Source organism: Haliotis rufescens, unplaced genomic scaffold (genome assembly GCF_023055435.1).
Source record: "Haliotis rufescens isolate VD_foot unplaced genomic scaffold, xgHalRufe1.0.p SCAF_20, whole genome shotgun sequence".
Classification (NCBI taxonomy): domain Eukaryota; kingdom Metazoa; phylum Mollusca; class Gastropoda; order Lepetellida; family Haliotidae; genus Haliotis; species Haliotis rufescens.
The window spans coordinates 17,430,563-17,443,162 of record NW_025963891.1 but is presented as its reverse complement, the minus strand read 5'-3'; the positions used below and the strand labels follow the sequence as shown (position 1 = coordinate 17,443,162).

General features: G+C 48.0%; 1 protein-coding gene across 1 annotated transcript in view; it reads left to right on the top strand.

Annotated features, from left to right (window-relative positions):
* The window catches only part of LOC124132730 (integrator complex subunit 1-like), a 75,496-nt gene that overhangs the window by 50,841 nt on the left and 12,055 nt on the right, over positions 1-12,600 (top strand). The window contains exons 31-34 of the mRNA XM_048400894.1: positions 1,500-1,595; positions 8,451-8,658; positions 9,999-10,131; positions 12,211-12,459. Coding sequence (XP_048256851.1) covers positions 1,500-1,595; positions 8,451-8,658; positions 9,999-10,131; positions 12,211-12,459 — 686 coding nt within the window. The remainder of the gene's footprint in view (positions 1-1,499; positions 1,596-8,450; positions 8,659-9,998; positions 10,132-12,210; positions 12,460-12,600) is intronic.

Here is a 12,600-nt window from a genome sequence, read left to right as displayed (position 1 = left end):
TGTTGTAGATGCTGTTTTAGGTGCTGTTGCAGGTGTTAGTGTAGCTGCTGTTGAAGGCGCTGTTCTAGGAGTTGGTGTAGGTGCTGTTGTAGACGCTGTTCTAGGAGTTATTGTAGGTGCTGTTGTAGGCGCTGTTCTAGGAGTTGGTGTAGATGCTGTTGTAAGACTTGTGTAGGTGCTGTTCGAGGAGTTGGTGTAGGTGCTGTGATAAGACTTGTGTAGGTGCTGTTGTAGGTGCTGTTATAATCATGAATATCCTGAGCTGAAATTTGAATGTTCAGTTCAATAATTTCAATCTGGTAACATTCAGTATGAGTCAAGGTGAGTACTGCCGTGTGTGATGTGGCAAGTGAACGATATCAGATGAAACAGTACAACATTTTGCTGGCCGTACAGGGCGGCATTTGACGAATTCCTGACATTTCTCTGTCGATCTTTACAAGGCGGTGCAGGAACCGGAAGCTCCATGTTTGATGCTGCACCTACTACAACTGATGCATCCCATTCTTCTGTTTCTGCCTTGACTACAGCAATACATATGCCCCACAAACTCTTCTTCATCACTTTATGGCTGGGGACTCTGTGGGGAGTCCGGGTTTGAATAGAACCCCCAGCAACCTGTGCTGGCCGAAAGAGGTGATCATGGATCGGGTGGTCATACCTGGTTGATTGTACCCTGACGGTGTGGAGGGTTGTTCACAATATCAATCACTGGCTTGTCTGGTCCACAGCCGATTATTTACTGGCCGTCGTCATATAGCTGTAAGATTGCAGAGTGCGGCGTTGAACACCAAACAAACAATAAATTGTGTCTGGACCTAGTAGTGTATCATCTCCTTTGGGATTACAAGATGGACAAACAGTTACCGTATTCGACGTAATAAGCGCCCAGGGCGCTCTCAAAATTAGAAATGGGGCTGTTATTAGAATATAATTTTGGTGAGATTAAAAATGAGGCTGAAAGATTGTACATTTTGTGGTTTATGCTGACAGCCTGAAATGATCTAAAATAAGAATTTAATTGCTTATGATTAAGGGTTCATATAACACACGAGTGCATATTATACACGAATAAATAAGTCGGAAAGGGTGCTAACTGGGATTGTTCACTAGCCAATATATTAGCAAATATCGCCTTGGGCGCTTATTAGAGCGGGGCGCTTATTACGTCGAATACGGTAGCTGTATTTCAGTATGAATAATGATAAAGTTTATTTCGTATTCATGTTAAAAGTGGGGCGGTCGGGTAGCCTAGTGGTTAAAGCGTTCGCTCGTCACGCCGAAGACCCGGGTTCGATTCCCGACATGGGTACAATGTGTGAAGCCCATTTCTGGTGTCCCCCGCCGTGATATTGCTGCAATATTGCTAAAAGCGGCGTAAAATCAAACTCACTCACTCACTCATGTTAAAAGTCAGGACATGAATGTCATGAATGAGATTGTCATGAGGACAGATTTTATTGTATTAATATTTTATTCTCATATATTTGTTTTTTTAGATCCTGGAGTCTACAAAAGGTGCTGAGTTTGCTGCTCGTCTTTATGAGACATCATCAAGATCAGGACCACTTCTCAAGCTGCTCATATCCAAACAGGTGGGAAAGAAAATAGTTTAGAAAATATGAAAAATAATAAATTACATTAAGTAATACGTTACCACTGTTATACCGAGGCTGTTGTCTCCCACAACTGCTGCACAGAGAAATCTACCACAGAGATCTCAATTACCTCATGCAGCACGTGCGTAGCCACCTAGCTGCCATGTGACACCCTTCACTCTTGTCTCCTTCGTCTGCTTAGCAAGACGTGTTTTCTCCTGCTGAAGCGTTCCTTGAAGATTTGGTGATATTTATTATAGTTTATTCTCTAATAAACTGTGCTTTTATGGGGCGTTGCGGTAGCTACGCTTGGTTATAATTTTCCAGCCAAACGGAAAATTTTTCCCGCCCTTTTTTCTATATACTTGCGGGGTTCGCGTATGCACGTTGTGTTTTACGTTTCCCCTGTTCTTGTATGTTTTTGGGGGTTAACATAACTTATTTCTTTAATAAAAGTTATATGTGTATGTTATATGTTCACATTGCTCGTTTATTTTCTTGTGAAAATGTTCGTTTGTGAATCATTGTGGTGCGTGCGTTGTAACCATGTTTTGTTCTTTGTTTATAGCAAACAATCAATGTCTGACATGGATATGTCCCCAGTATCCACCCCCTCTACCCCTGCTCCTCGGAGTTGTGGGGTGTGCAGAAAGTTTTTGTCTTCCCGGGATCCCCACGATCGTTGCCCGCGGTGCAGGGTTCCTTGCGGGGACACCCGGTGCATCCTGTGCGAAGGTCTGGGGCCTGCGGAGTTTGAGCGGTACCGGCTGTACGTACAGTCCGTCTCCACCCCTGTGGTGGCCGGTTCGTCCGGTCGGGGTCCCCGTGCGGGTACCACCTCCTCGGCTGCGGCGGATCCCCTTGCGGCCCTCGGGCTGTCTGGGGATTCCGTCGCCGCATTGTTGTCGAAACTTGTGGACTCCAAGCTGGCGGCCTTATCGCAAGATAGGCCGCTGGCTGTTCCGTCCCCGGCCTCTTCGGTGGCCGCGGGGTCGGACGCGGGGTCCACCGGTAAAGCGGCGGATCTCTTGGCGGCCCGTGTGCTGTCCGGGGATTCCGTCGCTGCATTACTTGCATAACTTGTGGACTCCAAGCTGGCGGCCTTATCTCAGGATAGGCCGCTGGCTGTTCCGTCCCCGGCCACTTCGGTGGCCGCGGGGTCCACCGGTACGGCGGCGGCTCCCGTGGTCACCGGTCCTTCCCCCGAACCGTTGCTCCCGCTATCGGTTTAGGACCGCGTGGCCATGGTTTATGACCTCTTTGAGGACATGCCCCGGCCGGTACCGCGGGGAATCCACGACTGTGGGTTCCTCCGAGGTATAAGATGAGTCTTCCGACACGGCTTTCCCCGCATCGACCTTGCTGCGCGGTTTCAAGCCTTCCTTGGAGAGCGCCTTCATGGCGGCCTCTGGTCGGGGTCTCCCGTTGCCTCCGACGTCGTGGAGAAAGGGTTTATTCCCGGTACATGACCTTGCCTTTCCCGAGGCTGGTCCTACCGCGGAGGCCCATGTTGAGCGGTTGGGTGTCCGTGCCCCACCGGCTGCTACGGTAACGCAAGCTACCTTGCACCAGCTGGACGCCCTCGCTCGGCACTCCATGTCTCACGGAGACACTTACTTGGCTGCAGCGGCCCGTCTGGTCGAAGGTTCTCCCACGGACCGTGACCAGCGCATTTACAACTGCCTGCTTAGTTTAAATGCTTCCCTGGAGTACGTTGCCGAGGACTCTCGGCACACACTTGCTCTTGTTGGGTCCCTGCATAGTCGCCTGGGTGCCGCTCCTAACCGGAGCGCGCCCCAGGCTGCTGCGGCCTGTAGGTCTAAGGGGTCGGGTTCTTCTTCCTCTGGGAAGTAGCCCCGGCCTGAGGGCTCCGGTATGGGCAATCAGCTGCCCTTTCGCGGGAAGACGGGGAACTGGGGGAAGCCCAAGTCGTCGACGGACGGCAAGGGCCCCTCCTGGTGACTCTCATTGGAGGGGTTCGTATGCCGACAGCGCCAACTTCGGTTGGCCCTTAGGCGAACCCGAGTCACTTGGCCCTGGACAGTTGCGCCTGCCGCAACCTGTCAGGGCCCCCTCTCCTTCCCCAGTGGGAGCCAGACTCCAGACTTACTGGGAGAATTGGGAACAAGTGTTCGACGACCCGTGGGTGGTCAACACGAATCGGTACGGCTATCGGCTTGATCTCAAAGCGAATCCGCCGCTCACCGTTGCCCCGTTGGCAGGTTTCGATTCGGAAACCGATCTTCCCATCCTCGCCGATGCCATCGGCAGGTTGGTGGAGAAGGGGCAGTACAGGAGTTAGCTTTACCAGAAATAACACCGGGGTTTTACTCCAGGATATTTCTTGTTGCCAAGTAGGACAGTGCCGAACTCAGAATGATTCACACGTCCGCTCCCTGGCTGTTCACCCGGTTAACCACCCCCATAGTGGGGTTCCTCCACAGGAGGGGTGTCCGGTACTTCGCGTACCTGGACGACTCGCTAGTAGCAAATCGAATGACGGACACCCTGTCACGCCATCTCGATTTCGCACGTCAGCTCTTGGAGCAATTTGGGTGGATTATCAATCTCCCCAAGAGCGAGTTAACCCCTTCTCAGAACTTGCTGTTCATCGGATGTCGGTTCAACACGGTGTCCCATCGCCTCTTTGTCCCCCCAGACAGGTGGCACAAAATTCAGGCGATGATTGCCAAAGTCTTAGCGGTGCAACAGACTGTTCACTTTTGGGAACAGCTGTTAGGGCTACTTGTATCAGCCCAGGACTGCACCGCATGGGGTCGTCTCCAACTCCGCCCGCTGCAACGGTTTTTAATCCAGTTGTTAGCAACGGAGGTGAACAGTGCGACCGTCGCCCTCCCGGATCGGCTCCGACCGCATCTGGAGTGGTGGACGGTCCCTTACATTGTCTTATCAGGAGTCTCTATGCGGCCCTACCGGGCCACGTTGACCCTGTATACAGACGCCTCTCTAGTGGGCTGGGGCGCCCATCTAAAGGGGGAGGTGAGCTCGGGGCTGTGGTGCGTAGACGAACTAGGTCTTCACATCACTTGTCTCGAGTTCAAGGCAGTGATCAACGCAGTCAATCACTGGAAGCATCGTCTCGTCGACGGCCGGCTCATGCTGGCGACCGACAACACGACGGTAGTGTCCTATGTGAACAAACTGGGGGGAACCCACAGTCACTCGCTACTCGATCTCACGTTCGAGTTTTACGCTCTGGTGGACAGTGTCCCGTGCCAGATACGCGCCCGTCACATCCCAGGTGTGCGGAACGTACTGGCCGATGCTCTATCGAGGCCTCAGGATCCGAGCCCCACAGAGTGGATGCTGAACCCAGTAGTGTTTCAGTGGCTGTGCGAACGTTTGGGTCGTCCGATGGTCGACCTGTTCGCAACGCGGTTCAACAATCAACTCCCGTTGTTTGTATCACCAGTCCCGGACCCGAGGGCCATCGATCACGATGCTCTCGCGTTAGACTGGACGGGCTTGGTCGCTTATGCTTACCCGCCGACAGCGTTGATACCACACATTCTAAGCTGGCTCCGAGGAGTTCGCTGTCGAATGTTACTGATCGCGCCCATGTGGCCGAACAGATCGTGGTACCCCGACTTGCTGACCCAGGTCACGCAGTCGCCACTTCCACTGCCTGTGAGACCGGATCTCTTGATCCACCCTCACACCCGTCAGCTTCATCCAAACGCAGGGCAGTTCAATCTGCACGCGTGGATGTTGTCACCGAGCGTCTGAGGAGTAAAGGTTTTTCTCGCCGGGCGTCTCGGGCATACGTTAGTATGCATCGTGATTCTACCCAGAAGGTGTATAATGCACGTTGGGTTATTTTCACGAAGTGGTGTTGTAAACATCACATTCATTCGCCAGATAAGGTATCTATGCAGGATATTGCTCGTTTCATGTCTCACTTGAGAGAGACCCGGAAACTCTCCGGGGGTTCCATTGCCAACTATGTCTCGTCCGTTGCTACGGTACGGGACGTTGCTATGGGTACCAGTCTCTCCAAAGAGCCGGTGATACGGGGTATTATCAAGGGTAAACAGCACGATCTTAAGAAGGGCCGCCTTCAGGCACCGGCCTGGGATCTTTCCCTGGTGTTGCAATCACTTACGGAAGCTCCGTATGAACCCTTGCATAGTGCTTCGTTCCGGCATGTGACTTGGAAAACAGCATTTCTCCTCTCCTTTGCCACGGCGGCACGTGTATCCGAAATTCATGCACTCGATGTCGCCAAGGTACGATTCGATAGGGGTGACGAAGGAGCAGTCCGCCTGGGCCTGCTCATGGGCTTCGTCGCCAAGAATCAGAGAGTCGGGCAAACGGAGAGAGAATTCACTGTAAGATCCCTCAAAGAAATCTTACATCCTGCTGATACTGAGGACAGAGTGCTGTGTCCGGTTAGGGCCCTTAAGTATTATCTTAAGGCTTCGAATGAACGTAGACAAGGGCGTGACCGTCTGTTCATATCGTGTAACCCTAATCGCACGGTTGACATAACTCGCAACTCGATTGCGTTGTGGCTTCGTTCTGTCATCAATCTGGCGTACCGGTCTCGGGGGTTACCGGTAGCGGGGTCAAACCCGCACGAGATCAGGTCGCTAGCGGCAACATTTGCCCTACACTCGAATATCTCTGTTCGCAGAATATTACGAGGTTGTTACTGGCGTTCTGACTCGGTTTTTGCCAATCATTACCTCAAACAGGTCGCTGATGCCGTCGTGGAGAGTGTGCACCGTCTTGGCCCGCGGATCGCGGCGCAAGCGGGCACCTAAGGGGTGTGCCCAGCGCAATTCCGAACTCCTCAGGCGTCTGACCTTGCACGGTGGTCAATCTGGGTCGACTCCAATGTTCCCACTGCCGTGGGTACAGGAGTTGGGGTCCCGCAAACCAGTGCACTCACACCACAGGTGAGGGCGGCTTTTTGTGTGCTTAGTCCTTATTTGTATTTTGACAATTATGTCTTTAATTGTCTGTCGTGTATCCCAACCTTGTGATGCATGCTTACAAATACTGGAATAAGGTCACGCGCCTAATGCATACTTTAAGTAGGCTTGCTCTGGGATATACGGTCTGAATGAAATTAATTTCCCTCTTTTCGACTGTTTAACCTGATCTAAGATTAAGCTCACGCGGATACAGTGTTCTCATCCGCTGCGGCGATGAAATACCTATCCAGTGGGGCCGTTTGAAGTCACCAATCGTTTTGGCAATGACGATTGAGCCTTACGGTATGCGCTTGACACTGCTTTGGTATTCCTATAGGGTAACGCCTAGCTAGGTGCATGCGCATCGAGTGCTTCCGCCTTGGTGTTTACTTCCGCTGGTCGGAAGGAACGCTAGCAGTCAGGATTCGGGTTGTAGGTGCTCCCCACCGCCTACTGTGGTAGTCAGCCTCGGTATAACAGTGGTAACGTATTACTTAATGTAATTTGTAGAATTTTCCTATTCGGAATATTCTATAAGTAATACGTTACCACTGGGCTGCTGCCCGCCCGTCCGTCCCCCGAGCACTTGCTCTCGCAGGAGACAAGAGTGAAGGGTGTCACATGGCAGCTAGGTGGCTACGCACGTGCTGCATGAGGTAATTGAGATCTCTGTGGTAGATTTCGCTATAGCAGCAGTTGTGGGAGACAACAGCCTCGGTATAACAGTGGTAACGTATTACTTATAGAATATTCCGAATAGGAAAATTCTACAACTTCCTTTGGTTGAGAATAAGCTGTTGTATGAGGTATGTGCAAAATAGGTTCACAATTTAAATTTGGCTTGGACAGTTATGACTCTTGTCATCATTATTTTACTACTCAAGAGAAGTAAGTGAACCCCGAATGTTTCTTATGACTATGGGGTGGTGGTGTAGCCTCGTTGTTAAAGCGTTTCCTCGTCACACCGAGAACCCGGGTTCGATTCCCCAAATGGGCACAATGTGTGAAGCCCATTTCTGGTGTCCCCAGCCGTGATATTGCTGGAATTTTACTAAAATCTGTGTAAAACAGTACTCGCTCACATATTCTTATGACTGTACTTAATCTGTCTTGGCAAAGATTGGGTGTTGTTTAACCTCCTTTAAGTATTACCGTATGCGACGTAAGAAAGGCCCAGCTCTAATAAGCACCCACGGCGATATTTGCTAATATATTGGCTAGTGAACAATCCCAATTAGCACCCCTTCTGATTGATCAATGTACAAGATTTATTTTTTCCCATATAATACGCACTTGTGTGTTATATGCACCCTAAATTATGGACAATTAAATTCTGGAAAAATATATCTCTCGTATATAAACATTTCAGGCTGTCAGCATAAGCAACTCTGTTTATTTTCATAATATTCTGATAAGAGCCCCATGTTTCTAACTTTGAGAGCACCCTGGGCGCTTATTACGTCGAATACGGTATACTGTATTGCTGCTGTTGCTGCATTGAGGGCGAATAGGACAAAGCTGAAGGCAGAGGTACTTCCTGAAATACAGCAATCTTGCTATGAAACAGGAAATTTGTTATATTTTCCAAGAGCAGGATGATATATAATGTTAAGGCTGGAGAATGAGTCTGTATAAAAATTGGTTATATTTTTGAGTGGGGCGGTAATTTGAGATCAGAAATGTCCTATATTCATGTACATGAGATAAAGTTCCATTGTCCTCCTATTGTGTGTAGGGCGGTCGGGTAGCCTTGTGCTCAAAGCGTTCGCTCGTCACGCCGAAGACCCGGGTTTGATTCCTGACATGGGGACAATGTGTGAAGCCCATTTCTGGTGTCCCCCTCCGTGATATTGCTGGAATATTGCTAATAGTGGCATAAAACCATACTCACTCAGTCCTCCTTTTGTGCTGTCAGACATCCCTGACTGTTGCTGTGAGGAGGATGGTGGAACGCCTGGCAGTGTTCACACCAGGACGAAGAAGTCCACTCCTGTCGGTCATCAAGCAATTCTTAGAAGCTGGTAAAGCGTCTGGATCCGAGAGTAAGACAAAAGAAAGAACACAGATGAAACTGGAGACATTCAAAACTGGTGGAAAATTGGATCCAAACAAACTCACACAAGGTAGAGCACTTTGATATTTAGGAGTGAGCGAGTGTAGTTTCTTCCTCCTCTCAACAGTGTTCCTGATTTAATAGGAGGCAGGTAAATAGAAGTCAGGAACAGACATAGCAGTGGTCGATGGCATGAACACACATCCTCAGCAGGGTACAGTTGAAGGCCTCTGAAGGCAGCAGTCCTCCTTCTTGATACTGCCTCCATGGTTTAGTGGTAGTGCGTCCGCCCGGAGAGCGGAAGGTCCACGGTTCGATCCCTGGCCGTGTCATACCAAAATACATTAAAAGATGGTACTTGTTGTTACCCTGTCTGGCGCTCGGCATTAAGGGGCTAAAACAAGGACTGGTCGGCTCAGAGTCAGTATACTGTGTCTGAGTGGGATATTCATGTTAAACTGCGGCATGGTATCTCAGTGAGCTAGCACCATAAATCGACATCAGTCTGCACTAGTACAAGCAGCCATGAACAATCGTGCATGCACCTCGCTATATAAGTGCAATAATCTTGGACGCGACATTAAACCCAATTTCACCTCACCTCCTTACTGAATTGTTTGATAGTCATTACTTAGATGTTGATGGATGACAAAGTAGACCCAATTTATGGATAGAAACTTCTTTATTTGGTTGAAAGGCGACATTTCGGTATAGATCCTTACACCGTTGTGAAGCCTTCCAGTAAATAAAGAAGTTGTTATCAATAAATTGTGTCTACTTTGTCAGTCCTGCTGGGTACTGTTGCTGTCTTTGTGAGCACTAGACTGGGTCTTAACTCAGTGTTTCAATAGTAGTAGCTGTGTGTTCAATTTGTTGAACGAGGCATTCTACTTTCTAGCTCTACTTGTTAGAGAGTCTGCCTGGAAAGCAGAAGGTCGGTGGTTCAATCCCCAGCCTCATCATACCCAAAGACAATAAAAGATGGCACTTGTTGTTATCCAGTATCTCGAAGGATTATCTTAATTTTTATAAGATGAATAATATATTTGATAACCTGCTCAAATCTGGGAATTATGGATTATCCGTTGTTGTGAATGAATGCTGTAAGTCTCTCATTATAGGCTTGATGCTTACACCACTCATTCACACAGGAGAGTTATTCCGATCTGATCTGATCTGATTCCTCGTGGCTTGTTTGTTTTGGTATTGATGTTTAATTGCAAATTTCACATTTTCATTGTCACCTGAAGCGATATGTAGTTTTTTTTACCAACAGAAAAAGAATTTGATGAAAGTTTAACCAATACATAAGCTGACCCCTTTTAACAGAAATATTTCTCTGGTCCTGAAAATTCGGCTTATCATATACAGTAGATATTTCCTGGTCTAGTGATGACTGGTGTGTTGCAGGTCTCCCAGCTCTGAGTGGCGACCCTGACCTTGAGAACTTAGTGCAGCAGTGTATGACGGAGGTGATGGAGCAGTTAACGTCAGCGGATGGTGCCAGGGTTGCCAGCCAGGCCCTGCTTCATTTAGAGAAAGTGTAAGTGTGTATACTCGGTTATATAACAAATGTACGGGGCGATGGAGTTTTGGTTTGTTGTTCAACGCCGCACTCAGCAGTATTCCAGCTATATGACGGCGGTCTGTAAATAATCGAGTCTGGACCAGACAATTCAGTGATTAATATCATGAGCATCGATCCATGCAAAAAGGGATCGGTGACATGCATCAACCAAGTCAGTGAGCCCGACCACCCGATCCTGTTAGTCGCCTTTTACGGCAAGCATAGTCGCCTTTTACGGCAAGCATGGGTTGCTGAAGACCTATTCTACAACGGAGGACGATGGGGTAGCCTAGTGGTTAAAGCATTCGCTAATAACACCAAATACCAAGGTTCGATTCTGTACATAGTTACAATGTGTGAAGCCTATTACTGTCCCCTGCCATGATATTGCTGGATGTTGCGCAAAGCACTGTAAAACGACTCACTCACCCACTGTAACAAATGTACAAGGACCTCATTGCCTCAGGTATGATAGGAACTAGCTGTGATCATGCAGCTGAACTATATTTACCCAACATTACCCTTCTCTCTTTCTTTCACCCTGCGGGATTCCGATTTGTTATAGATTCCCATGAACCCATTGACAGTTTTAGGAGGAAACTTTAGTGGATGGGATGTTGAAGCTCGATTGATTGTGTCAGTGTAACCAGTGTGACATTGTTCATGATATCCACCAATTGTTTTTCTGTCACGGACTCAAATATTTGGAAGCCCCGGTGATATTAATATTTCTAACTGTAGCATGTTGATGTTGTTGAGATGGTGCAGACTCCAGATTCAAATTGTTGTTGTTGTTAATTGTTGTTATTATTATCCCCAGCAGCCTATACTGGTCGTAAGAGGCAATTAAGTGGGTTAGTTGGTCAGACTTAGTGATTTGGATGATTGTGTGTCTGCGTACCCCTACAGTGTGCATCGTTGCTCACAATATTATGCAGTGGAATGTCTGGTTCAGACGAAATAGGCTGCCGCCATATAGCTGAAATATTACTGAATGCAGCGTTAACATCAAGCAAATAAATTATTATTACTATTATCATTGTTATTGGGCTAAAATAAATAAAAAATAATAGACCCGTGAGGATTCCGGGCTAGAATAGGTCTTCAGCAACCCATACTTGCCGTAAAAGGCGACTATGCTTGTCGTAAAAGGCGACTAACGGGATCGGGTGGTCAGGCTCGCTGACTTGGTTGATGCATGTCATTGATCTCAATTGCGTGGGTCAATGCTCATGATGTCAATCACTGGATTGTCTGGTCCAAACTCGATTATTTTACAGACCGCTGTCATATAGCTGGAATATTGCTGAGTTCGGCGTTAAACAACAAACAAAAAAACCCAAAAAATTATAATTGTCTTGTTTCTCAGGCACCGCCTGCATCATCACAAATTTGTTGGGCACGTTTTGTTTTTATTTCCATTTAAAAAAAAAAAAAATACTAATATTAAAACAGTGTGATCCAATATAGCACACAGTTACTTCCCTTTACATGCGCACTGCTTTACTGTGCATCTCGTGTTATTGTCATGCCAGCTATAGGAGTTTGTATGCTTGTTTATGTAGGGAGTCCCTTTCCCAGGTGTTGGTACACAACTGTTCATTTGGTTGCATACTAGTTTGAACAACAACAAAATCCCAACAAAAACCCACCGCCTGCTCTACATTACTTGAGAACCAATTCTTTTATTATACCCCCGACAAAATGTCGGGGGGTATATAGTTATACCAAGGTTCCGTCCGTCCGTCCGTCCGAAAACTTTGTCCATGCGAATTCTCTTAAACTATTCAGGGGATTCTTCTCAAACTTACTACATATAATCTGTGTCATCCGGAGGGGTGCAGTCAAAAGAAAAAAAATTGTTTTTATTAATTTTCCATTTTTTTATGAATTTTTCAAACCCTAACCCTATCCTTGCTATTTAATTTGTAACTACTGACACACTAGGCGGGTCGGGGGTATTTGTTAGCCACGCTCACTTTTGCACTTGTTTTTTTAAGCCTTGTATAATTGTCTTCTTCTCATTATTATCATTATTGCCATTATTCCGACCAGGTCGCCCATGCTTGTATCCACTGCCTCTCTGCTGATTGATTGGTTGGAGCTGCTGGACCCTGAAATCATCCAGTCCAACCCAGACCTGCAGCAGCAGCTGATATTTGCCAAGAAGACCGTGAGCCAGCCGAGGGAGAGGGTGCCGGGGAGCCGGAAGGAGCCATACTTGCTGGCGTTGCTGACCCACCAGTGTAACTGGGGCACCGTCAACAGGTGCATCACCAGGATCCTCAACAACACAGAGAAGAGGTGAGGTAGTTTCTATAGCCTCTGACAGGACCCAGTTATTAGTGGCTGTGAAGGATGTGCTTGTTTTATGTTACAACATTTTCTGTTGGGAATTTATTTGCCCCCGGTTGGGCGAGTTGTTTAAGGTGCTGCAATTCACAG